The sequence below is a fragment of the Micropterus salmoides genome, unplaced genomic scaffold, assembly GCF_014851395.1.
Source record: "Micropterus salmoides isolate LMB-PRFRI ecotype aquatic unplaced genomic scaffold, ASM1485139v1 Ms_hic_scaffold_17, whole genome shotgun sequence".
NCBI lineage: Eukaryota > Metazoa > Chordata > Actinopteri > Centrarchiformes > Centrarchidae > Micropterus > Micropterus salmoides.
Genome location: NW_024040817.1, coordinates 13,103,600 through 13,131,319, shown reverse-complemented (window position 1 = coordinate 13,131,319; position 27,720 = coordinate 13,103,600). Strand labels below are relative to the sequence as shown.

The 27,720-nt window shown below is 40.5% G+C and overlaps 3 protein-coding genes across 4 annotated transcripts; 1 reads left to right on the top strand and 2 right to left on the bottom strand.

Moving 5' to 3' along the window:
• Positions 1-78: 78 nt before the first annotated feature.
• Positions 79-10,367, bottom strand: rnf5 (ring finger protein 5). The gene is made up of 6 exons (XM_038725034.1): positions 9,990-10,367; positions 3,936-3,954; positions 2,557-2,669; positions 2,408-2,465; positions 2,190-2,301; positions 79-1,656 (listed from the first exon to the last, which is right to left on the bottom strand). The coding sequence occupies exons 1-6, from the start codon at positions 10,211-10,213 to the stop codon at positions 1,538-1,540; spliced, it is 645 nt and encodes a 214-aa protein (XP_038580962.1). The 5' UTR covers positions 10,214-10,367; the 3' UTR covers positions 79-1,537.
• A 1,237-nt stretch (positions 10,368-11,604) lies between these two features.
• utp23 (UTP23 small subunit processome component) lies at positions 11,605-14,453 on the top strand. The gene is made up of 3 exons (XM_038725216.1): positions 11,605-12,012; positions 12,121-12,295; positions 13,543-14,453. The coding sequence occupies exons 1-3, from the start codon at positions 11,825-11,827 to the stop codon at positions 13,939-13,941; spliced, it is 762 nt and encodes a 253-aa protein (XP_038581144.1). The 5' UTR covers positions 11,605-11,824; the 3' UTR covers positions 13,942-14,453.
• Positions 14,056-27,075, bottom strand: LOC119907451 (double-strand-break repair protein rad21 homolog A-like). 2 transcript variants are annotated; one of them, XM_038725214.1, is made up of 14 exons: positions 26,932-27,075; positions 22,904-23,097; positions 22,054-22,183; positions 21,376-21,475; positions 20,729-20,835; positions 20,332-20,541; positions 19,497-19,619; positions 19,170-19,298; positions 18,636-18,859; positions 18,352-18,508; positions 17,593-17,738; positions 17,234-17,416; positions 16,952-17,035; positions 14,056-16,365 (listed from the first exon to the last, which is right to left on the bottom strand). In XM_038725214.1, exons 2-14 carry the CDS (start codon positions 23,045-23,047, stop codon positions 16,174-16,176), a joined length of 1,929 nt encoding a protein of 642 aa, XP_038581142.1. In that variant the 5' UTR covers positions 23,048-23,097; positions 26,932-27,075; the 3' UTR covers positions 14,056-16,173. The 2 variants fall into 2 exon arrangements, with proteins under 2 accessions (XP_038581142.1, XP_038581143.1); XM_038725215.1 differs by lacking the exon at positions 26,932-27,075 and adding an exon at positions 25,102-25,140.
• Positions 27,076-27,720: the final 645 nt, after the last annotated feature.

Here is a 27,720-nt window from a genome sequence, read left to right as displayed (position 1 = left end):
GTGCACTGTCAGTTACTCGGGCAAATGAGCTCAATCACACACATCCTCATTAAAATCCCGAAACAGGGAAGGACAAACTTTGTTTTGCACTTGTAACATTTATTTAATTTAATGAGAGAGGTTGACAGAATAGTTAACGTGGGCTGCAAGCGTTTTGAGTAAAAGGGAAGGAATTTATGAAAACCTGGAACCAGATCTCGCTTTACAAAAAGCATATTGAGGAGATCTTGTCCTCTCTCCATGGTCGATCATCCACTCAAACACGTAAAAACAGCATTTACAATATTCATATATACAAATATATAAGTTGTACAGACACAGAAAAACAAATCAACTGACAGAAAGTTCAGTGAACTGTTGTCATTCCTGCAAATCTTTAGTGTGCTGACCTTTTCGCCTCCACGACTAATAGATTCTCATTTGTTACACTGCCCCGACTCTACCTGCTGTCAGGACGTATTGTGCAGCATCTCATCGAGCTACTTTGCAAGCCAGAACTTTTCTCTCTTGACAATTTGTTCTGTAATTGACAAACTGTGTGTCAGGTTTGTTTTTTTTAGACTCTCTCAAGTTGCTCATGTTGATGTGAAAAATCTCCCAAACTGTAACCCCATCCATGTTTGTAGACGCAACAAGTGGTTCATCACCAGCACACTAAATCTTTAGGACAGCTCCGTCTACAAATAACTTCACAGTGCAATGGCAGTTTTTTGTTAAGACAAATGTATATTTAAAAAAAATGCATCCATCTGTGCTGTTTTGAATCTGTCCATCTATTTTCATGTCGCAAATTGTAGTTTTTTATTTCACGAGGAAAGGGTAAACAGGAACCTAATTCAGTTAAATTTTTCACATTGTACATGACGGATCCTCTTTGGTCTTTTAGATTAAGCAAAAAGTTGCAATAGCAACCATTATGTTCTCTCATACCCTGCTCTCTTCCCTGATTTAACCCTACTTAAATTTTCTACAACATGCCTCTCCCCCTCTCTATTTAAGAAATGTGAACAACCAAAACAGAATTAGTCACTGCCCCAAATTATCCTCCACCCACCTCCTTTTTCTACTGCTCAATACCAAAAAAAAAAAAAGTTTACAAAGCTCACACTCATTTAATACTGTCTCTGAACCCCAACAGTGAGCCCCTTAAACTTTTAAGTGTCCACCTTTGTTTGTGTGTGCATATATCTACAGGTGCAAGTAGAGAGGGAGGGTTAATGTGACTTATTTTGGGATTCACGCAACACTTCTTTGTGTTTCGTGCATAAACAAAATGAACAAAGCAGGTGGGTGGGGCTTAGTATCCTAAAGTGAATCTGCCTTTTGCCGGCTGAGGGGGAAACCAAATTTCCTGTATTTCTTTGTTTTGGGATCAAACAACGATCCGTTTTCTCTCCCAAGTTAGTGCCTGCTAGGAAATGTAAAATGAGCGTGTCTGTAGCTTTAGTTAAATGTGTGAGAGTTGGGTTGTGTTTTTTTTGTGCTCCTCCCTCCCGGTAGTCGAGCCACTCGTCCGTCCATCTGTCCCTAGACTCCATCACACACTCAGTAGCCAGAAGAAGAAAAAGATGGCCACAAACAGGAAGAGGGAGTCTTGCCAGTTGTTGTTGCCGTTGTTGAGGTTACCATTGCCTTGGTGATCACCTGCATACTGGTCTGACAGGGAGGAGATTGATGGATGGTCAAAAATTATGGAAAACCAGTCCTGGCAATAAGTTCATACATGATTTTGACATTTATAACATGAACCGCTGAAAACTATCGATTCTCAAATACACAGCTTAGAGCTAGTGTTATTTATGTAACCAACACCAACTACAACCGAAAAATAGGATCAATAGCTTCTCACCGAGAATCACTCAAACTTGTGTGTATCTGCATGTCCAAATATTAGGAAGGGGACAGAGGACCTAAATTTTCCATTTTCCTTTTGGTTTAAACTGTGATAATGGTGCATATAACTAAAACTCGTAATTCATACCCTCGGACCCCTCAAGGGTTTTGTAATCATTCACACTGAGGAGGTATGATTTTTTAAAGGCCTGGTTACAAATTCAATCTCCTCAGTTTGAATGATTACAGACCCAGAAAGCAAAAGCACACGTGATTATTCCTCCGTACAAGTGCAACCACAAAAAAAAACTGATTTATCCAGTGACAACACAATGCCTGCCTCCAAATGTGTTTACCTGCTCTGTGAAAGGGGTCGTTGGTGTTGAAGACTGTGGTGAAGAAGCCGAAGGGGAAAGCACCGATGCCAAAAGACATGTGGAAGCCAGTGTCCCCGAAACCCTGGAACATCTGCGCACAGACAGAAAAAAAGAACAGAGATAAAGTTTAAAAACAACATAAATATTATATAGATTATTTCAACTATCAGCCACAAGAAATGGGTTGACTGACTCACCCCGCCTCTACTCTCTGGCTCTGTTCTCTGTCCCTGAGGCCGAGGTGGAGTTTTCAACCTGAACAGAAACTGTCGGTCAGAAGGCGAACATAAGACTATCGCCCAAAAACTTCACACAGACAGATGCAAACACTCTGGTGCTGAGGTACCTGGGGTCCTCCTGGCTGGAGCTCCCTCTGCCGTACAATGGAATGACTTTCTCCCTGCTGATGCCCGCTTTACAGACGGGACACTGCTGCCTGCTGGGCCGCGTCTCCAACCACTGAGGGGAGCAACAGGACAAAAGACGAAAATGTTTGTAATACATATCAGATCAACCCCTTGCTGCTGTGTTCCTGAATCAAACAGAGCCAAGGTTCAAAGCCAAATAGCAGCTAAATTAATGTTTTCTAAGAAAAAGGCAGGTGCTGCAATGTAAAGCTAAAGACTTAACCTAGTGAATGTTACCTGAAATGCATCAAGGATCTCCTGTGGTACTTTTGCCCAGCAGCACATTCATAACAAAAACTTTGAGATTAACAATAAGTCATTTTCCACAAAAAGGTTGCACTCCTCTTTAATGTGTAGGTTAATCTATATAGTGTTTATGCTACTACTGAGAGCAATGTACAGCTCTACATGTTAAGTGGTGAGTAACAGAGAAAGCTGCAGTAAACAGAGGTATTAAGTGCATTAGCGTGTTTAAGCTGCACTAAGTCAACTAACAGGTGTAGTTTCCATGCTGCAATCGTGCGCTGATTCGGTTATCTTGCTGAAGGCTTGATGTTAAAAGTCCCTCTTCAGCAACAGCCCGCTCACACAGGCGTTTTCACTCACTGGGCCTGATTAGAACCCCCAGACAGAGCTTTGCAGCAGTCTTGTAATGTTGTGCTGTATAAAACCTGTTGACGGGACAATGCTTGAAGGACTTTTTTGATGTATGAAACTGCCTGAGCTTGCACTGAAACAGGTGAAAACATCTCAGATTTATGGGCTTGTTTTTAAATAAAAACATTTTTTAAGTCAGAAATACCCATCAGTTTCCCAGGGCCAAATGTAATGTCTTTATAATTAGGTTCTTTTTGTGGCTGCAATTAACAACTGTCATTGATTAATCTGTCTATTCACTGACTTTGATCGTTTTGTTGTTAAAAATGAGTATCACAAATTTCCAGAGCTGAAAGTGACCCATCGTCCAAAAAATTATAAAAACAGAGCATGGCAAAAAAAAATCCTCAGATTTGGAATCTGTACATAACAGATGCTTTGCATTTGTTTATTTGGAAAGTGGTCCAAATGATTAACTGCTTATCAATTAGTCACAGAGTAATTCCCTGTCAATCGAAGGTCCAAAACCCAAAAATGTTTACGATACAATAACACAGAAGCTAAATGACAAACTATAAGTCAGTTGTTAAAATCTTTCTTTATCACAAGTCTCCAACTTTAACCCGGGTAGAAGTCTAATTTTTCAGTGTCCAGTGTGGCTGTGCGGAGCCTTTAATGAGCGTTACAAAGCAGAGGGTGGCGAGACAGAGGAAATACTCACTTGATGAAGACAGGGCCAGCTGTGGAGACAGGAAGAAACAAAAGATTAATTTGCAGTCTCACAATAGCTCCTTTCTCTTAAAATGTCAGCCGCTTGCTTCAAAAGCAGTGCCAACATTCCTGGAGAGAATAAATATTAGAACTGAATAAATGTAATGCTGTTCTTGTTTTATATCTCTTAGTGCTGTGAAATTGGCCAGGTTTTTCATAAGTTGAAGCCCAACTGGCTAAAACAACCTGTTACTAATGAAGAGGCTGGTTAAACTCATCCCTGCTTCCCATTGTTTGCATTCATTGGCTCCATCTGTTGTCAGAGGTTATCAGAGTCTTGCCTGCGTTGCTGACAGCCAGGCCGACCTGCTGCTGCATTGTGGAATCGCAGGATTCATCAATAACAAGAAGCTACCCGAGGACTACGTATCCTTTCACAAGCCCCCTTTCAACCTTGATCTGACCATGAGCTTCATCCTCTGCTATTGTTAAGTCTGTTTGATGATCAGCACCTGTAATAACAGTGATGCCTACATGTGTGAACATTCAGCACACTCAGTCGTTGATAGGATATTATGAATCCTAATTGGGATCAATAACTTTTTGTTATTGATTTTATGATTATTTTCCTGATTAATTGCTTGGTGTACCTTTCACCAGTTCGCATGTACCAACAGGAAAGTTTGAAATTTTGCACATAAACTTCATTACAGTATATGATGAATAAAAAGTCTAGTGAAAGGGATTCAGGTCTTGATTTTACGTTTTAAAAAACTATTCTAAAAGCATGAACACTCTCCAGCCTAATCCTGCACCATGCTCAATAACTGTAAAACGTTTTCTGAGCTTAGCTTTGCCCTAAGACCTCAGTTAATTAAAGAGCACACTGCAGATACTACAGTTCATCCACTACAGACCATTTCTAAGTTTAGAGTTTCCATGAGGGAAGCAGAGCTGCTTTCATAAGCTAAGATAACGTGTTCCTGTCTTGAAGGTGTTTAAGGCATATGTGGATACAACAAACACAGCCAGTGTGTTTATTAGGGCAGCATCACATGCAGCTAAAAACCAATATTTCAAAGGTTTAATTCTTCTCTCAAGTATCTCTCTATAATGATTTCTGTATTTACTATGTTTTTAATGTCTATCTGCTTCTGTCAGAGATTTATCTGCGGGGTAAATTTCAAAAGCAAAAGTAACTCAAGGTCATGCAGAGGAACAGGCAGGACTTGTTTTCGACACTTTCAGTACTTCATAACCACACAACATTCAAGCGTCAGGTGGGCCTACCCAAACGCCTCAACACCATCACGAACAAAATAACCACCTGAGCCAAACAAACTGTAAAGAGAAACATGACCTCATGTCAATCTGCAAGCTTTTACATGCACAGTTCAGGGCTCACAGTGTGTACAGTATTAGTGCGATACCAGCCATCAGATTGCTGCTGAGAATGGCATTCCTGTGGATTCAGACAGCTGAACAAAGCTAAAGGCCTAAATTAACATAACAAACCATTCAACTGTGATTTAACATGTGGCCACATGTATAGCCGGGCTCTTGTGGCCTGAAAATAACCGCTTAATTTCCAACAAGAGGCTCAACAACCATTCAGCCTGACTGCAGAGACTACACGCAGACTTTCATTACATGACGCAACTGCAGAGCCACTTCCTGCATGTAGAGTATCATTCTTTAACATTACATTAGATTAAGAACATAAGCCCAGGCTGGAATATTGTCTGGTTACTGATCTTAATCAGGTACATCAGACAAACGGTTGGCAACCACTGATTTCTAGCATATGAGCTTATTTCTGGACAAACACAAGCAGGTCATGTTCCTGTTATCTACTGAAAAAGCAGCACGCGACTCGTATGTCTGCAGCCAATAGCCGTCTATTCACAGGTTCAAATGTAGCCAGATCTGAGTGCCTACACATTAATCTAATCTAATACACTTCTTTAGCGAATAGAAGTGGCTCAGGTTCTCAGTCTCCACTTGCTGATGAAGAATATGAGATGTGATTGAAGTTAGAAATGAAACAATCAGCAGATCACTTGAATAGCTGATCGATAGAAACACAATTGGTAACCATTATGTATTATAATTTTTTTTTTTGAGGAGTTTAAAATCCGACATTTTGATATATCAGCGGATATTCTTTTTAGAAACACATACCATAAACAAAGATTATCCCCAACATTTGTTATGTCTAGTTATGAGACCTCACCAAGACAACATGACATAATGCAGTTTAAAAGTTCTGAACTTTGAACAAAATTACAGCTGATTGCTGTGTTTTGAGGAGGATTTGGGATGTATGTTCTCTGGTGAACAAACTATGCAATGCCAACACTCATAACATAATCGAAGGATCTGTCTTCCGTCTCTCTGTTTCTTCTTTAATTGTCATTTTTTGGATGTTAGGAAACAGCGATATCAGCGTGCCGATTTATTGGTCGAGGTCTAGTAACAAATTTTTACTAAATGCATTAATTGTTGTTTTTTTTAAACAAAAAGGCCAAACAAAGGCTTCAGTTCCAGCTTCTCTTCTGAGGATTTGCTGCTTTTCACTGTCTGATATTTTTTACACTAAATGCTAAATTGTGAAAATAACCAGCAGATAATCCATCAGTTGCAGTCCTAGCTGACAGCTCTTAAAAAACTAGAAAGCAGACTTTGAGTTGAGATTGTTTTGTCACACACACACACACACACACACACACACTTCTCAAAAATCTGGCAAAGATGGTAAAAACGACAACCCAAACAGCATAAATTTGTAAATGTATATGATAACTGGTAAAATCAGTGCATCATCAGTGGTCGTAAAATTAAAAGGTTAAGAAAGACAAGGAAAAAACTAATTCTGCTGATTATTTTCTGACTTTTTCCCCCAACCTTTATTTCTTGTGGAATACCAGATGTTTAGCCCTCTAAAAATTATTCCAAAGAAATAATTCAAGAAAATAAAATCATACTGCTTCATTTTAAGGAGTCTGGAAGTAAAATGGAACCACTGGTTTAAACCACTTTGTATGCCAGCCTTTAAGTCTAATTTTTATTACCAATTTAAACGTGGGCTTCTTTTCCTAAACCTTCCAGTCAGAGGCTTGCTGGATCTTATTAATGTTCTAATTTCTCCTTTGTCTCTCTTGCTTTCCTTCAATATCCCTTTTCTCCATTTATAATTCTAACATGATGAGCTCTCTCATTCAGTCTTGCAGCTTGTGTGTGCCGGCATCTGTCACAAAAACGAGTCTGCTCAAGTGGACTCACTCTGGGATTGTAAAGATGTCACACGCTCATTAACCTCAAAGTATTTAAGTGACATCAATGTATCCTTTCACACAAATCGTCCCTCTCTTGCACAGTGTGCTTTCTCAATTTACTTTTTGTTGCAAAAGTCAAACTAAAAATCTGACACAGTCTAGGATGCTCTGCTCATGAGGAATTTGTTACTGTGTCCTAAATAGTTTCTCTGTCACATTTCAACACATGAGAGGGTAAAATGCAGGTCGAGTATCAGTAAACAAACAAAATTCTGATGCTAAAAAAGTGATATTGGCCCATAGTTGTGAAATTCAACAAAACATGTATGTTGTACTGACTCAATCATTTTATTTGTAAGCATTTTGGCAACAAAGGCAGTTTTTTTGCAACGTTGCACAAATAAAAAAAATGCGGTTCAAAGCACTAAACTGTGTCAAACGCAGCAGGGTTAGGAGTTTAACTCAAGCTAAGCCATTTAAAATACAAAATGTATGTGACAGACGGTGATTTAAAATGTATTTCTTTAGAAATTAAGACAATGTGCAATTAAGTTGCAACTGTGATTTGAAGTTGCAGCAGGTGATCTGACGTCAACACCTTTCTTCCTTGCTGAGAGTTTCATCATCACAGTTTCATCACGTTACACAGTAGATCAGAGTCATGGGGGGGGGGTAACAGGTAACCTAGAAACTAAGTTACATCAGACCATAACACATCTTCAGTGCATGGTTGTTTGGCAACTGCACGTGCGACTTAGGTGAAAAGCACCCTTTCTCTGATCAAATATAAAATTATTTATTTATTATTACATTATTATTAGACAATATTAAGATTCCTGCTCTTTTCCTTAAATAATAAAATGTTTTTTTCCAGGCCTAGAACATAAAATATCTATATTTTCTTAATCTAAACAATTCAAAGCTGAGCAATGTGCAATTACGTGCAACAAGAGGACAACCGGTGCAACACTGCTTTTATCATTTTAATGTGATTAGTTCACATATCTATTGTTTTTGCGATGACTGTGCATGAGTGTATGTTTAAGTATTTATTTGTGTATTTATTACCGTTTTTGTAATTCAGACAGGGCACAAATTTCGTTGTACATAAATGAGTGCAATGACAATAAAAGTCTATTCTATTCAATGATTCATTTCCTTCGTGCCTAACATATTGCTCTGCATGCTTAGTAAAGAAATGTCACTTGTGTTCCTAAAAATCACGTTCTCATTGTAGATGAGACAGAAAGAAGTCACATTAGCCTGTTAACACAATAGTCTGCTGTCCACCTCTCTTAAAACTTTCTGCCCTCCGGGTCGATCTTCATTTAGGTTTAAAAAGAGAGAGTTTACCGCAGAGGGTGAAAAGGAGATAACTGCTTACAAACATCTCTTGTAGGCAGCGAGAGCATCCCCTACTCCACGTCGGTTTCTGTTGTCAGAACTACATGTGCACACCCATTCAGATCACCATCTGTTCAAATTAAAAATGTACATCAACAACATATAAAAAGGAAGTAACATATTCTTCTGCGTTCTTCGACTACTGATTACAAGGCAGGCAGGTACATTGGTTTGACCCCAATCCTACACGCTTGGCTCTAATCCCACATTAGCCCGGACCTGCGAGCGGCCGTCAGTCAACACTCACAACTCATGAATGAGCCTCAACCGTCACTCTGAATGTTTAGATTTTCAACACAAAGTGGTTTGAAGGTTGAGCCTTGCACAAGTGTTGATTAAAAACTAAGATTGGAGACAACACTTGAATCACAGCTGAAGCGCGACCTAGGGTTACAGCCAACAGCTACTTTCATTATTGATTAAAGCTAATGATATGCGCAGACGTGGGTTGAAAAATGAATTTCTCTCAGGTAGACAAACTCTACTGTTTCTAAATTACCTCAAACATGTGTTTGGCATTTCTGTACCGCGATATCTCGTTACTTACTGGCTGACATATACACCGATACCAGTGCCGATATACTGACCCAGACAGTTTACTGGTCAAAAGGTCTTATTTATGTCTCATAATTTTGATTTACTAGGGCTACAATTTATTTCATTATTGATGAATATATTCATTATTTTCTCAGTTAAATAGATGAATTGTTTAAACGAATGCCTACTGCAAGATCCCGGAGTCTGATATTCATTTAACAATGATTTTAAAACAGAGAAAAGCAGCAGATCCTCACATTTGAGAAGCTTTTTCTTTTTAGGTAATTCAATTTGCTGTTTATAAACTAATCAGCTGATCTTCTAATTGTTTTACCTCCACTGCTCACCTGAGAGCTGTGAATTATCACCAGGAAGTTTGAACTGACACAGGCAAAGTTAATGTGTCACAGAGGGTGAGTGATCCAGGGAGGCACACTGGCTGCAACTGTGACCTCTGACCTCAAACCATATGATATCAACTGCCTGGGCCACTTCATTCCTCACCAGATCACACGTGCAAACCAGCATTCATCATCAGAAGCACTTGCACTTCAATGAGGGAAGAAGTTCAGCCACACGTCCTTTATAACTACTGTACTGATATCAAACCAACACCCTCCTCAGTAGTCTAATATCTAGCTAGCCATCTTGGCCGCTGTCATCTCCTACAAAACGCGGAGACAAACGACGGGTAAACACGCGGTGTTGTGCGTGATTTCGGCGTGAAACAAGTGAAACTGGGCCGCACAGACGGCAAAACTACACTCCAGCCCAGCGGGCTGAACGGAAACATAAACAACAACAACAACAACAACAAGACTACCCCCCTTCCCCGCGTCGTCTCATACCAGAACAAGTGGCCGCACATACTGATGACAGCGTCCCTGGCAGTGTCCAAACAAATGTTGCACTCGAAGGTGGCCCGGTCCCGCTCCCGTTCGCCCTCGCCGCTGGCGCCGCCGCTGCTGCTGCCGCCAGGTCCGTCGCGGTCGTTGCCGTTCTCCCCGGCAGGGAATCCTCCTCTGCTGGCCGGCCCGCCGTCACTCGAGGACCGGGGATCCGCGGCCGCCATAATATTAACTGTACAAGTATAAGGAAGGTAAAGTACCGACCCAACCCACACCGGCTCGACCCGAGCGAACGTTAGCTGTGAAGTCAGAGGCGACGACAAGTGTGTCACCGTCGAGGCTGCTCTGCTGCCGTAGCTCTACCTGAATGAAGACTTCCGGTTCCGGGAAAAACAGAGGGGAGGGGCGCGGAGAAAATAACCTGCTCCCACGTTATTCAACCAAAACCGATCATCGAAATAGAGGAAATAAAACCATAGATTTAAAAAACAAAAAAAACAAACACAGAAACATTCCACAGTAAAACTGTTCAGCCATTCAAACACCAGCGTCATTAAATTAAACTAAACAATTTAATTAAACAAAATGAAGTCCTCCTTACAAATACAGTATATGGTCATACTCTGATATCCCCTGTAGGAAAAGAGAGAGAGAAAGAGAGAGAATATCGTTCAATATGACAATCAATGCAATTATTCAGGAACAGACATATAAGCAGGTTTGAAATAATTAAAGTCTTAAAGGTAGATATTTGACACAAGGACACCCTTAAAACAGGGTATTTGGATCAAGGTAATAAAGTGGTGGTAGACCCCACCTTAAAGGATATATTCACAATTGTATGTCTTAAAACATGACTATGTAATAGTCATGTGCCCATATGAACATTGAAACAGCTTTTGTTTGAAATAATTTATAAAGAGATCCTTACCCAAATCAGTGTCTAAAACGATATCTGCTTGATTTGATTAAGTCATACTGCTGAATCCTCAGCTCCACACTGTGGAGTGTATTTTTTGCAAGGAACAATGACTGTGGATTATGAACAGAAGAAAATATTACAGCAAGCAAATCCTCTTTCATGTTATAGTGGGCACCTGACAACTATTTTAAGATAGAACCTATACTTTAAGACCAACATCATGCCAACTGATATTGTGCTTCAACTGTGCTCCTAAAAAAACTCGGGATGTGTTTAAATCCAAGCCAAATTTCCCTTTGGAAACAACAGAGTTTAAGCCTATGGTTTAAGCTATCCTAACCAAACGTGTGCGTGTGTGTTGTATCTGAAGGCTACTTAAATTCAAAGTCATATTATTGACTTTTTAAACTCAAAATAATGACATATTATAGTAAATAAGAGTTCTGAGATAATAAGTCTAAGTTGTGACTTACAAAGCCAAATTATGAGATATTAATTGGCATGCATGTAGCTACTATTTACTCACAATTCTAATTTATCATAATTTCCTTACCTTAACTTTGTTTAAATTTTATAGCCTAGTTAATTGAGAAAGATGAAAACACACATACATAAACATTTTTAAAAAATCAAAATAGTATTTTGTATCGGACAGTCAATATCCGGAACCATCGTCGTCTATTTTGTTTCCATCCGGAGTCACGAGAAGTCGGCGCTGCAAGCGTGTTGTGTACACTAGGAATGTCCATGCCTTTAGTATCTGATAGTGATATAATTTGAACATTTGTTTGAAAGACGTCTACAAAACGAGTAAACTGATTTAACTGGAAGATAAAACGGACATTTAAACGTCTTCACGTCGCTAACGGTTGTTTTCTGATAGCCGTATTATTGACTTTACCTACCAGCCACCATGAAGATCAAGAGACAGAAACAAGCCAAGAAAACCATAAGTTTCTACAAATACAACTTTGGCTTCAGGGAACCCTTTCAGATCCTCATTGATGGGACTTTTTGTCAGGCGGCTTTGAAAAACAAGATTCAGATCAAAGAGCAGATGCCCAAATACCTGATGGGAGAGGTGCAGCTCTGCACTACTAAGTGAGTAGATGGAACTGCTTATTCTATTGTATGTGCACGTTAAACATCTTGTGTCATGTAATATCGCAGTATTTACCCGAGTCTGTCTCTGTCTGTGTTTATTCTCAGCTGTGCACTGAAAGAACTGGAGACTCTGGGAAAAGAGTTGTATGGAGCCAAAATCATCCTGCAGAGGTTCCAGGTGAGGAGATGTCCACATTTCAAGGCCCCTGTCCCCGCTTCAGAGTGTCTGCTGTCCATGCTGGAGGAGACAAACCCACACCACTACTTTGTTGCCACACAGGTAAATAAAGACACACACACACATCGCCCACAGGAGAAATTAAATGAAAAATACTAACTGGGAATGGACTAGACATTGAGTAGGCATCTAGACAATAGATATTGGCTCAACACTTGTAACATGCACTCAATTTATTAGGTGCATCTAGCTAAAACTAATGCAGCCTAATTAGAATATGGTTTATTGCTAATACAAAGAATTTGCCTTGGTATTTTGTTGCTTAACATAAGAAAAAAAGACTGCAAAAGTCAAGAATTGTAAATAAAATAGAAGTTTCCAATAAAAACATACTATATGAAACATGTGTAAAAGTGTAAAAGATGTTTAAAAAATAAAAATAGCTGTACAGTGCAAAACATTGACCAAATACTACAGCCCTGTTATAAATCCTATGTTCCTGAAGCTTATAATGTGAAGTTATGTTTCAGCAACAATGAATATTGCACTGAATATTTTAACCCTAATGAAGGTAAGCTTTATTTCAGGGATGTCGTAATTACATAATTTAACTAGGTGTACTTAAAGGATTATTTCTGTATTTTTAAACCTGAGCCATATTTTCACATATTTTGGTGTCGAAAGGACTAGTAGGATTCCTTCGGGGCAATTGAGTCTGTCAAAATTATGTCCACGAAAAGTGCTTCTTCTCCCAATGAAAGGCTCAGACTGACATCATGAAAATCATCCCAGTGACACCCTTTGTTTTTAACAGGAAGCAGAAGTCTTGCTCAAGGACACTTCTTGCTCTAAAATCTCATGCGACGCAAGTTGTGGCAGGAAGATGCCAGTGGAAATGAAGGAGAGGAGTTTGTTGTGTACAAAGAGGAGCTGCTAACAAGACTATTTTATAACGTTACTCCAACACAACAAACTCCTCTCTCCAACTCTGACTCACATTTCCATTGACGTCTTCCTGCAACAACTCGCCTCTCGCGAGATTTCAGAGCGAGAACTGTCCTTGAGCCGGGAGAGATTCATAGGGATCCTTTCCATGATGTTGTCAGACACCTTGTTTAACGGTCTCAGCGTGTCATTTTTTTTGGACGTAATTTTGACTTTTGTAGCATGTGTTTCCCTTAATAAAGCATACATGAAGAGTCCCATATGTATATCTCAGAGATTAAGCCAATCAAATATAATGAAAAGAATTGTGACATAATCAGGAAGAGATGTTCCTTAGGACAAACTAAATTAGGCATTTGGCATCCCATCACACTAATCTACTGGTGTATGTGTGTGTTCTCCAGGACCACACGGTAACGGCAGGTCTGAAGAAGATTCCGGGCGTACCTCTGCTCTACATCATCCTCAACACCATCGTGCTGGACAAGCCCTGCCAGACGTCCCTCGACCACGTCCAGGCTGTCCAGCTGGGAGAGCTGGTCAGCCCGACACAGCAGCAGAGCATCCGCAGCCTGAAGGAGGACCAGGGCATCGCCCAGAAGGACGGAGAGAGGCGAGGGAAGAAGAGGAAGAGGAAACAGAGCAACCCAAACCCTTTGAGCTGCATGAAGAAGAAGAAGAAAGGTGTGCCGACACCGCCGCTGAAGAAGACGGAGCAAGGGGAGAAGAGGAAAAGAAGTCGAAGCAGGAAACGAAGGACGGAGGGAGACAGCACGTCTGCTACGGCGGTTACTAATACATAGTACGGCAGGACAGACAGACAGACAGAGACTTCAGCCGTTTTGTTTCTCGCATAAATATTACAAAAATAATTACAGTCTTCACATACTTCTCTTTGTGTAAATCACAAAATGCCATTTTAAAATACTGGTCATTGTATTTGTTTTATTTTGAAAAATTTTGCAACCAGTTTCCAGGATTCAGGACTTAACAGGCATGGGACTGAAACTGTTCAGAAACAGCAATATATTTGAGATATGAGAACATTTTTTCGGCTTTTATACAAAATAAAAAATGCAAGTTTACAGGCACGTAGTTTAAAATACAAGATCCACTGCTGTTTGTATGGAAGTGGGTATAAAAAACTATGCATTCAGCTGTCTTTGCAGAAGCACAAAGAAGCGTGATTGTTCTTACTGTAGGCTTTTCGATGATGACAACAATGTTCATAACAAATATGTCCATACAGACTTCACTTGATCATTTTATCATGTCATTCTTTAGATTAAAATCAATAAATGAATACTGAACAGAGTATCTGATTTACATTTTAAGTTAAGAAGTGATACTGTGAGAGCACAACAAGTGAAATATCCATTGTCAAGGGAACAGTCTGTAATACTGTATGTCACCCAGTTGTTACTAAATGATTATTCATATATAAAACGGACACGATAAATTGAATCTTTGTCACATAAGTCATTTTAAGAATAAAAGCAATACAAATGGTTTCTGGAGGAATTCCGCTCTGATAAAACATTTCAGGACAGAGCATGCAAGTATGGCAGGCCACTGATGTTCACATCATCTATAGGTTGAAACTGAAGCTCTTTTTTTATAAGCTGTGTCCCATTTCCATAGTACATTTAATTATATACAAGATGTACTTTACACTAATCTTTATAGTATAATTTTTATCCGTTGCATGCATCACCATATAAAGGATACAATAAGTGTGTTGTCATATGTTAGCTTTTGAATGCTACTGTCAGTTCAACTTAACAAAGAGCCAGCAAAATGTCCATTTTTCAGGTGTTTTAAGGTGTTCCTGGAGCCGTTTCACCAGCATCCACAATTTTCTTTTTTTCCCCAGCTGTAAGCTTCTCCTCTATTTCCTTTGTGCATTGCAGGAGAATAGAATACAACAGCATACTCAAAACGAAAAATGAATATGTATCTTGGATTTTGGGACACAACTATAATTTTGCTGACTCTTGTGAGGCACAATAGTTGATGATGCAAGCAAAGCATTTGCAAAAACACAACCTTTAGTTTGTAATGCTTAAAGTGCTGCACTACAGTTGTATCATGATTAATTGCTGGTTGAGTCTAAAAATCACTACTGTAGTAACTGTTTAAATGTTCTCTTGCAGAGACTGGATATAGTGCATGCTCCTTTAAGTGAAAATCAGTGTACATGAGAACCTTTTCCTATAGTAGAGGGACAAATGAGTCTCCAAGTAACATGGATTGATTGAGTTATCACTGTGTACGCACACAGTTGTCTCCCACTGTAAACATAACTAGGCAATAGACACCCTTTAAATCAGTGGTTCTAAAACTTTTTCACGTCTAGGACCCCTAAACTGACACAAATTAGATCAGATAAGATTTTGTAACAGGATCGCCCATTTGATAGGATTTTGGCTTTTTTGGACGTTTTATTCCAGGAAGTGTATGAAATCCATGACCATAATAGTCATACGTTCGGTCACTATGTTACTTATGGATGGACTTACAGTGAAAATAAATGATTCCCCTTTTTGGACCCCACTTTGAGAACCACTGCTTTAAATTATGTGCCTTGCCAGTGCAACGCAACAACCTTTTGGAGGAAGTAGTGCTTGTCAAGGTCAGTGACATCTGTTTGCAAAAATGAGAACCAGCTCCAAACAAAAAGGGACACACAGCTTTCTTTCACATTACTTAATACTAACTTAATAAAGTGGGTCTTAATTTAATAAAAATACAATAAATAATAATAAATTGATTGTAGATAGTGTCCTTTGTTTGGAGTTGCAATCCTCCTCCTCACTATGTGGAATTTTTCAAGGAAGAAACATCTTAATAATCCAACCATGTTATACTCATTCCTCCCACCACTGACATTAAACGTTTGTCGACGGAAGATAAAAATACAAATCATACAAAAACTCTAATAAATTAAACTGTTAAATTAACAGTGTTGTGTTGTGATGCAGAGAGTACAGAGAACAGTTTTTTTTCCCTCTTTTCAAACTATAAAGTTGCATTTTCTAGATGATGTGGAAGCGAGGTCCAGGTGTAGCTATGATGTCGCTGTACGGCTCCTCCTGGACAAGCTCCACCGCCTGCTGCTTCTTCAGAACCAGGAAACTGTAGAACTTAGCAGCTGCCTGCTTCTTGTTGTTGTTCCTGCATAGATCCAGCAGGCTGACCGACTGGGCACCGGTCTTTGCCATCACCCTCTGGAAAGGTGGGAGAGAAAGAGTCAGGAAGAGAAGGCTATAACATTTTACATCTTTATTCAAAACCATATTTTAAAGTCATTAAAGCAGCGTACTTTGGTAAATCTACTGACAGAGGGCTATAATGCATGTATTGTTCCTTACATGTTGCTCTCACTTTAAGCAGCAGATGATAAGCTAAAACTGTAAAAGGGAAAGTTATGTAACATATCTCTGCTTCTGGCGCAAATGCTGTACCAGATACAGAAATCCAGTGTCTCTTGCACTCTTTAAGACATATGTAGAACCACAAAAGTGCCTTATCACTGACCAGATAAGTAGTAAGCTCTTTTAAATTAATTTGTTTTAGTTTAGTTTTTTTTTTTTTAAATATAGATTATATATGCAAGTTTTGTTTGTTTCTTTTTTCTCTCATGTTTGTTATATTTTCCACAAAGAACATTTCTTTCATTTACAAAATAACCCCCAAAACATCTGTATATAGATGTGTGAGCAAGGTGGAGAACAGGGTCTCATCTGCGTGAAGTGTTTCTACTTAGAAAAGTAGTTAAAAACTCCTCTAAGCTGTAGCAGCAGATATACACACCTGGAGGCCATGAAGCATCTGCTGGGTTCTTTTGTTCCACCTCCTCTCCTCCTGGTCCTGGTCTCCTCCCTGCACCTCGTCATCCTGACAGAGAGAAACACAGTTACAAACACTAATAAAGGATACCTACTGTCAAGTCCTGGATAAAATGAGTCGGTTTCTATGCTCTGTTAACTCACCCACGAATTAATACATAAAGAGGGGTGTGAAGAAAACAATAAAATAACGTCAAATAAAATCACACACATCCAAGTATACAGTGAAAATATTTGTGGATCATACCTCTTCGTCAGAGTCGTCATCATTTTTCTTCTTGTCCCTGTCGCTAAGCAGGTCTAACTCTATCAGCTGGCTGATGTTAGTGGTTTCCTCTGGGAGCAGATCCACGTTGGATGCCTCCAGCTGCTGAGACACATTAGAGGCTCTGGACTCCTCTGGCTGTTGTTGTTGATCTAAAGCTCCCATCTGGAGAAAAGAGTGTAAGCAGATACAAAAATCGTGGGTAGTTAGTGGAGTTGGTAAAGAAGACAGGGAGCAGAGCAGAGTAACAGAAGGAAGTCATTAGAGTCCTGACATCAAATATGGAAAAGGGTGTGGGGCGATTGACAGAGACTACTACTAAAGGGGGTATCTGTACTTACAGGCAGCGCTGGTTCTGTGTCCTGGGCTTTGCGTTTGAGGGCACGCTGGGAGGACGGAGGGGGCATGACCGACTCGTCCAGCGTCGTCCTGCTGCCTTCCACAGCTGAAGTCTGCAGAACACTGGCCTCTTCCATGATGGTCTGGTCTGAAGGGGAAATGGACATCCTGTATTTGTTAGAAAAACTAAAGTGGGCAAAATATTTAAATTTTGAACTAAGACCACTGAATTTTTCAGTTCATCGTCACTGAGAATCTGTGGGCATCTGAAATCACACATCCTCTTTTCTCTCGAAATATTCCCACTTAATGGAGAAACAATTAATCAAGGTCAGGTAATAATTCTCCTTTAAAAATGTTGGACAGCCACAAATATGCGCTCACAATTTTTACTTCAATTCTGTATGCAATCCGTACACATGACTATTCTATTATAATAAATACATAATAAATCAACTTTATTTACAAGTGCCTCACAAAAGAACACACATGGAATACCACAGTGGATGATAAATAACATGTAAAATGTAAAACAGAATTAGCAAAATAAAAATAAATGAATATGACAAACAATACAGGATATAAGAAAACATAAATGATAAACACGAAAAGTACAATCGAATAAACAGGCAGCTCAGATAAAATCAGGATGTGCCTTAGGGAAGAAATGTAATGCATACACATTTTAATATCCATTCTGTTTCTGTTTTCGCTTTCCACAAATAAATCAATCATAAATGCACACAAGCAAACATTCTTACCCATGATGTCTCTCTGCTGGTGTCCTGTTGTTTCCTCTCTGGGCACCTCCGGGTTCTCCAGATCCTTAAGGAACTCATCCAGACTGTCAGCCTCACCACCTTTCCTCCTCTTCCTGAGCTCATCTGGTACCAATGGAGTCAGACACCTTGTAAACATCTGGAGAGAGAACAGCAGAGAAAACAAAGAGGCAGATAGAGAGAACCTGCAGAAAGAAACAGTAATATCATTCTTATTACTTTGTACGATTATCCCTGGATACTGTGCATCTCTAAGGTAACGTTACCTTAAGCAGCCTGGCATTCCAGAGAGACTGAGCAGGGAGAGAGAAGAGCTTCTCGACTCCTCCGGTCTCCTTCCACATCATCAGCTTCTTGGTGGGAGGTGCCAGGTCCAGGGTGGTGACAATGTCAGAGTAGTCAGACAGCTGTGCGCGGATAGTTTTACTGTCCAACTCCTTCACGCTGTCCACAATCAGCTTCCTCTTACGCTTCGCCTTGGTCTCCTTCACTGCACAGGTCACAAGGAGAGACGGAGATGAGTCAGCTCAGTAGCGCTGATATTTGGAGAACTTCTATGTTAACATATTGTTCCTGCGTAGACTAAAATTGAGTAAACATTGCTGGTCTGGTGTATTCGTGTGCTTTCATTAATTGAACAAAATACTTTTCAGAACTCAAGATCACAATGTGATCGTCTTCATGCAAAGGGAAGGAAACCCATTATGTGGAACTGTATTTACTAATGACGTTGTGAGGGAAAATAAGATTAAAAGGAAATGAGGAATGCTGGAGTTGTCTCTTGAAACCAGCTGCATTACCTGTGATGTCAATGGGCTCCAGGGCGAAGGTTTCTTCCTCGTTGTGAACCAGGGTGGTCTGTTCTGTCTGGTCTGCCATGGCTGGTAGGGGCTCTGTTGGGCCTGAGTCTGGACTATCTGGGGCTCCCGCTAACAACACACAATCACACCATGTTGGATATGCATGTCATGTGATATTATTAAACTTTATTTAAACAGGTAGCCTCAAAATTAAACATACGTAGGTAACTGTGTCGTAATTTCAATTGTATGTAACCAAAGCTATTGCAACACAGCATAAAACACTCCTGTTCAAGGTCCACTGCTGATGTTATTTGTGGATCTGACCCGAGAGAGCGTCAAAGTCGTCCTCATCGTCTCCGTGGTCCTGAGGCATCATCACGCTCTCTGTGATGGCAGGAGGGTCGTCGAAGATGCCGCCTCCGTCCTCATTACTCAGCAGCTTATCCACTACACAGAGAGATATCACAATCAAGATAATTCACTAAAATTATCAATCAGCCTAAATGAGAGGGGCTACACTCTATCATCATTCTCAGCAGTAAAAACACAAAATGTTTTTTAAAAAAGGGCTAAGGGTTCATAAAATAAATATTACTGCTAGAAGACAACCTTCACACACAGTTTCCTGCTAAAAGTTTGCCATGACTCGCTTGAGCCACTAAAAGGATATACAGTACTTAAACACGTCGCAAAACTGACATCAGATGAAAACTGTGGCCAGATCCAAGCCATGGTCTTCATTATCTCCATTTTTACTTAAATTAAAAATTTTATAGCTGCAGAATGCTAACAGTGTTGCATCCATTTCACCATTCAACTGCAGTGTCAGCGTCTATATATATGACAAGGGATGTGATCTCATGTCACCGGATATTAAAACGACACCATGATGGAATGAGAGTGACATTAGCATAGAAGATGCCCACGCCACTTTTAATTTGTTCGTATGGCAACTTTTTGGGTACCTGGTGGAAACAACACCGAGTGACAGACAAGACATGAACAATACATAAGCAACATTTCAATATGTACCTGCATTGTTGTGCTTTTTGTCATAGATCAAAAAAAATCATAACTCATCTTGGTCTCATGAACCCAATATCATCTCATCCTGTGAGCTAAGTGGATCGTCACAACCTTAATATTGACAGGATCCTACCCAGCATGCCTCCCTCATTGCTCTCCATGGGATTGTCTCCGAAGTCGTCCTTGTACTGGTCATCGTACTCCAGATGGTTGGACTTGTCAGCCATCGGGTTAGCTCCACCCTCAGCCTCCAGCAGGAGGTTGGAAGCTGACGCTCCCATGATGTCCACCTCAAAGGCACTCTCCTCCCGCATCATCTCCCGGTCGTCCATACCAAAGTCAGCTAGACAAAAGGAAACTTGTCTTTCTAAGTATATAGTGTGTAATGTGGTTGAGTGGAGGAAGTTATAGTGTCAACTAACAATGAAAAGTCCATCACGTGGTCGAACTGTCCAAGAGGTTTACAAATGTGACCGCCAAGCATGACATTACTGAACAAAAGCATGCACACTCAGAAGAAAGAAGCCTACCGAAGTCATTGTCCTGCAGCAGGTTGAGGTTGCCCACCTCCTCTCTCATGGTGATCTCCTCCACTCTGCTCTGGTTCAAGTTGAACTGCTGAGCAACGTCAATATCGCTGTACAAAACACACCGCGCAGTCAATTCTATACCCATCTTGTGTTTACAGCACTTCTCTTCAAATGGATTTTTTTTTTTTGCGAGCAGTGGAAAAGATGAAATGTGCTGCTACAATATATCTGCACTTCAATTCTTATTCAATGTCTTCCAGCTGTTATTTTGTAGTGAAGTGCTTTTCAGTTCACCTGTGTTGTCTCATTTAACATTTGTTACTGTTTACCTACCATACCCAGAATGAAGAAAGGGGTTATGTGCACGTGGAGAGCTATCAAAAGGATTCTTCCAGTTGAAAAAAGAAAACACGCTTGGCTCTACAATATTTATGAATAATGAACACTACAGGCAGAAATATACTAGAAGGTCCATAGATATTGGTGTTTTTGGGCAAGAAAAATGTCAACAATAGTAGCACATGTTGTGGGCTACCCTAGTGGTCTAGCAATTAAGGTGCTAACCATAAACTGCAAAATCCCTGTTGACATGACACTTTTTCTTCCCAATTCTCTCTCAGGAAGAGGTAGACCAACAGAGGACTCACTCTAGGTCTGGTAGTGGCTGATCAAAATCATGGAACTCCTCAGGCAGCGTGATCGCGTTGTAGGCTGCTTCTCTGTTCTCCTCTGGAAGATCCACCACACCTGAAACACCACAGTGTAGGAAAGGAGTTACAGCATGTGACATATCTCAAGTGACAGGGATGAACCTGGCTCAGTTTGATAATATGTACTGTATGTATGTATGTAAATAGGAGCAGTTTTAAAAAAGATCCTAAGATGGGCGAAAAAGTACAGAAAACTGAGAACAATTTAACAATAATTAATTTCAACTAAATATATGAATACATTTGAAATATGTTTTTGCGTATACAGGGGGAAGGGGAAGGAATCGATATGTATTTATACTGTATATATATGTGTATGTACAGCAAGTATTGCATGTTGGTGTGCATATTTCAGAAGATGTATCAGAAGAACTTGCCGCATGCTCTAGTTTTAGATTTAAATAAGTATAAAATAAAACATTAAAGAATTTTTGACCTGTGTGCCGGTGTTTGTTTATGAGTGTCTGATTAATTTGTACTGCCATAGATAAATCTATAACACTAACAAAACTGAACATTATCTTTTTTAAAAGGACATGTGAAAAGCTCCAATCTCTGTCTCAACCAGTCTGATGGTTTTGGGATTTATAGAGTAAGTTCCATTTTGTCCCCGACCTGGTCTAAAAGCCATCTTGATCTTGATGAAAGCCTCGTTACAATCTGCCAGCAAGTACTTGGCCTTCCTGTGGTAGATCCTCACCACCCCCAGCAGCAGATGCCCTGATGTTCGTAAAGCCATTTTCACCTGTAAAAAAAATCATGATATGAAGGTAAATGCACAGATGATCAGTGGTGATGCTCTAGCATAAACCTGCAGCTTTTACGTAAACTTTACTCCTCTGCTGTTATGTAGTCTTGAAATCCTAAATCAGTCTTACAATTGATAAAATGTTTCAGCATCATGTAACAACAGAAATGAAATAATGATACTAAGGCTGCAACTAATAGTTATTTAAATTCATTACAGAATATTCAATAAGCTGAAAAGTTATGTTAAAATGCATACTTAAGTTTAACCTGCAGACACAAAAAACTTTTTTGAGAATAATTTTCTATTAGACAAAATCAATCACTCTGTTTTAGCACTAGCATAAAACTGTCTTTGCAGCCTTGATAGACTTAAAGACAGTCAGGGAGCTATCAATGCCAAAAGTCAAATTTAGATGATACATCATAGGATACATTGTTGATGATGTTCACTTGCAACGGTAACGATATAAAAAAACATGATCAATTTTGTGGTCAATTGTGTAAATACATCAGCTTATATGTAGAAAGGCAGCCAGAACTTTGTTATATCTCAACTTTTTATATCAGATTTTGTGTTGAGCTCAGTTCCCAAAATAGAACCTTGTAGGAAGATGCAACACAAAACACATGGCAACAAAAAAGGACAATTAAAATCATTATCTCCTGTCAAAGTGACATGGGGGAGGCTATGAAAGATAAGACCCTAAGAAACTACCTTGGGTGAGATGATGCTCTCCACGCTGCTCTCCAGATTGCACTCAAACACATGGGCCTTGGTCAGCTTCTTGTCCCAGTGGGCCGCCAGCCAGATTTTGGCCAGCGGCCCACGTTTGCTGAGGACAAAGTGGGCGTAAAACATCTCAGCGCCTTCTCACCACAAGGGAAAGGGGAAAGGGGGAGGCGTCGTGCCTGGAGAGAGGAGAAAACACAGTATAATGCCGATGACTGAAATGAATGAACTCTGAATAGGTAAATACAGCAAGACAGTTAAAAAGGACACATTCATTGTTTTGTTTAAGCTTTTGCAAGCAGACTCTTTGAAGATGCTGACATGATTGTCTAGATAAACAGGAGAAGTGACAGCAGTTCATAACAGGGTGCAAGCTGATTAATTGAGACTTCTCAAAAACAATGCCACTGGTATGGCAGCTAGAGCTAACAATGAATTGATTACTAGTTGTCAACTAAATTAATCACCAACTATTTTGATAACTGATTTGTCTGTTTAAGTAATTTTTAAAAAACTTCTCTGATTCCAGCTTCTTAAAAGTGAATATTTTCTGGTTTCTTTACTATGACAGTAAACTGAATATCTTTGGGTTGTGGACAAAACAAAACATTTGAGGACACCATCTTGGGTTTTAGGAAACAATGATTTTTCCATTTTCTGACATTTTATACACCTAAAAACTAATCAGAATCGAAGGAGTAGTAGTGTTTTATACATACAAGGAATTTGCTTTGGTGTTAAGGTGCTACACGCAGATAGACATACAGCTGACATAAATAGATGCAGAAATATATAAATATGTAATAAACAAATGCAAGTTATATAAGAATAACAGAAGAATAGAGAAAAATAATACAACTGACAATATAAAAAAATAAAAATAAGAATGGAACAACAACAATTTACAATCAACAACAAATATGTGCAATGTGCCAGGTTCGTGCATGATATGACATGAAGTGATATTTACATGTGCAAAGACGATTGTATTATTTGAATGGGGGTGGGGGGGTGGAGTGTCAGTGGGGGGCCCGGGCCTTGTTGATGAGTCCAGCTGCAGACGGGGAGAAGCTGTTTTTGTGGCGAGAGGTTTTGGTCCTGATGGACCACAGCCTCTTGCCAGAGGGGAGAGTCTGAAACAATTTGTGACCGGTATGGGAGGCGTCAGCTGCAATCTTTCCTGCTTGTCTCAGAGTCCTGGAGGCGTACAGGTCGTGAAGTGATGGAAGATTGCAGCCAATCACCTTCTCTGCAGAGCGAATGATGCACTGCAGCCTGCCCTTGTCCCTGGCAGCGGCAGCAGCGTACCAGATGGTGATGGAGGAGGTGAGGATGGACTCAGTGATGGCGGTGTAGAAGTGCACCATCATTGTCTTTGGCAGGCTGAACTTCTTCAGCTGCCGCAGGAAGTGCATCCTCTGCTGGGCCTTCTTGGTGAGGGAGGTGATGTTCAGCTCCCACTTGAGGTCCTGGGAGATGATGATGCCCAGGAAGCGGAAGGAGTCCACAGTGGCGACGGGGGAGTCACTCATGACCATCTCCATGGTCTTCAGAGCGTTGAGCTCCAGACTGTTCTAGCCGCACCAGGTTATGAGATGGTCAATCTCCCACCTGTAGGAGGACTCAATCCCACCTGAGATGAGCCCAATGAGGGTGGTGTCGCTGGCGTAGGTTCCTGGGGAGTCCAGGTGCTGGAGGATGTAATGAAGGGCGATGTTTACTGCATCATCTACAGACCTGTTGGCTCTGTAGGCGAACTGCAGGGGGTCCAGGAGTGGGTCTGTGATGGATTTTAGGTGGGACAACACAAGGCGCTTGAAAGACTTCATTACCACAGAGGTCAATGCGACGGGTCTGTAGTCGTTTAGTCCCGTGGTCCTTGGTTTTTTGGGGACTGGGATGATGGTGGAGGCTTTGAAGCAGGCTGGCACATGGCATGTCTCCAGTGAGGTGTTAAAAATGTCTGTGAACATCAGAGACAGCTGATAAGCACAGAAGCAGTGTCATTCCTTGAGAACTGGTGTTGTAGTCCCGCTGCATACAGCTGTTTAGCATCTCGCACCGCCCTGCTAAACCTGTACTTTGACTCCTTAAACATGTCCACTCCTAAACGCCTCTTCCTTTTCCAACCTCAGCTGTCTGAGCTTAGCTGTGAACCAGGGTTTGTCATTGTTATAACTCACCCTGGTGCATGTTGGAATGCAGCTGTCCTCACAGAAGATGATGTAGGATGTCACAGCCTCTGTAAACTCAGATTGTTGGTAGCAGTCCTGAAAACTGTTGTGGTGGCAGCCCGGCTGATGAGTGTCCTGGTTATTTCCCCTTTTTTTGTCTGTGATTCTGTTTTTTCCCTGTTTTTTCTCTGTTCTCTGCCTGCCTCCCTGTGTCTCCTCCCCCGTGTGTGCTCTCTCTCTCTCTCCCTCCGCTCCTGAGCCCAGCTAACGACCCGCACCTGCACCTTGTCAGCCACCTCCTCTGCCTGCCACACCTGCCAGCAATCAGCCTCATCTCCCACAGTACTTCTACCTGGGTTCTCCACTCCATCGCTGCTTGATTGTTGTTGCTCCTAACCCGGTGCTTCTTGATCCCTCAAGCTCTCGCGTAACCTGCATGATCTGTTTCCCTGTTCTTGGTTTTTCCAGAGTCACTAATCCTGTTTGTCTGTCTGTCTCACCTGCCCTCTCCCCTCGGACTTCCCCCACGGCGTCCTCCCAGTGTCCCCTGGCTCTCTGGTCTCCGTCTCCTCGGTTCCCCATGCCTGCATCTCCCCGGCATCCACCTCTCCCCTCAACTCCAGTCCCTCAACCCCTGCAACTCCCCTAATAAAACCTGTTAATCTTCAGCATTGCATTTGGGTCCATTCTGTCCATACCCCAACAGAAAACATCCCAGTCAGTGCAGTCCAACCAAGATCCTCTACAGCTTCACTGGTCCATTTCTTTGATGTCCTCACTACAGGTTTACAGAGTTTTAATTTCTGTCTGTAAGCAGGAAATCAGGTGGACCATGACATGATCAGAGTGTAATCAATTAATCAAAAAGATATCGACGGATTAATTGACAATGCATTAGTTGCAGACCTAATAGCAACAGTGCTGCAGTTTGGCAAGCCCCTCCACTGTCTCAAAACCAGCACACAAAGACTCTTTGATTACCCTCAGCCATCAAAATAATTTACAAGCAAAGTGTGCAAGCAAAGATTACAACCTACCGAAACCACCAATGTAGACCATTTTTCTTACACAATGAATTAATGAATAAAAACACCACACAAAAATTAAACTGCTGTATTGTCCAACTGGAATTAATAACATCCTAGTAAGCTATATGCTATTTTGAAATTATAATGAATATAGTAACAACTTATAATTAATATATTAATATTATACTAACAGTATACTACCCTATTAACATTATACTTTTTATTTAATTTATTTTGCCCTTAATGCATCAGTAATTACAATTCAATACATGATTCTGAAATTGTCCATTCTGCATACCTTTTACTTTTAAGTACCTATTGATGCTAATACTTTCGTACTTTTAAATACAAGTACCTCTTCCCCCACTGGATGCTTGTCACTTTACATTTAACTGTACATCCCGTGGTCTTAAGGTGGTGAATAAACATGCTTGAACCCTTGACAATCTGTGTCTGTCAGGTAATGAAGTAAAAATGTTACCTGCAGCACTATATTGTACCTGCTACACCAAACGTAACGTTAGACAGGCCAGCTGCAAAACACAATGAGCCAGTAACCTTATACAAAGGTAAGCGCCCAGCATTTTGGAAAAGCAGACATGTATCGTTAACAGAAAAGAGACCAGCGTTAGATCTTACAGGTTACAGTTACACTAACGTTACACCGCATTAACCGCTGATGCTCACAACAGGTGATGATGCGGACAAGCTACCGCGTTAGCCACTGTCATTCAAAACCTGAGCACCGCGAAGCTAGCGAGTGTTTTAGTGCTACACAACTTCACACAAAACACAAACCTAAATGACTCACCGGTTAGCCGTGTCGTGCTTGTCTCGTTTTTTTTTTTTTTGTCGTCCGTGGTGTCGCTGCTGGTGGTGGCTGTTCTTCCACCCCTCCTTCCGACTAAAACAAACAAGATGGCGTCCCCCCTCCCCACGCCGGGCTGATTGGATGCAGAGTGGTGCTGATGTGGGAGAGAGGGATGGATGCTGAGCCAAAGGTGCCACATTACTAAAATCCTTCTCCCATCTCCACATTGTTAGCGTATTAGTACAACAAATTAGAAGTACTCATGCAGAATGAGGCTTTTCATAGTGATATATTATATACAGCTACTTATTTTAACACTGTAGGTTAGCCAGTGGAGGTGAAGCAATTTATGTCTAATTTATAGCAATGGATCATATCTTAAAAGCTGAGCATATGTTTTGTATTTAAAATATGAATCTGCAAAGTAATCAAATATAACTGTTAAATACATACATTGAAAATATGCTACATAAATATTGGGCTAGGTTTTTTGTAATGTAGTGGGGTAGAAGGTCTTTTAATCAATTTAACATCATTTAAATTATTTAGATTAGTTTCATCATTAGTTCATCTTGTTAGGCCCTACATGTCGGCGGTTCAATCCCCAGCTCCTCCAGGCATGTCGAAGTGTCCTTGGGCAAGTGGCTGTTCCACCAGTGTATGAATGTGTTTGAATGTTAGTTTCTGTTTGAGCACTTAGGCTCAGTGTATGAATGTGTGTGAATTGTGAATGTGTTGTAGTGTAGCAGTGCTTTGAGTGGTCGCAAAGACTAGAGAGGCGCTATACAA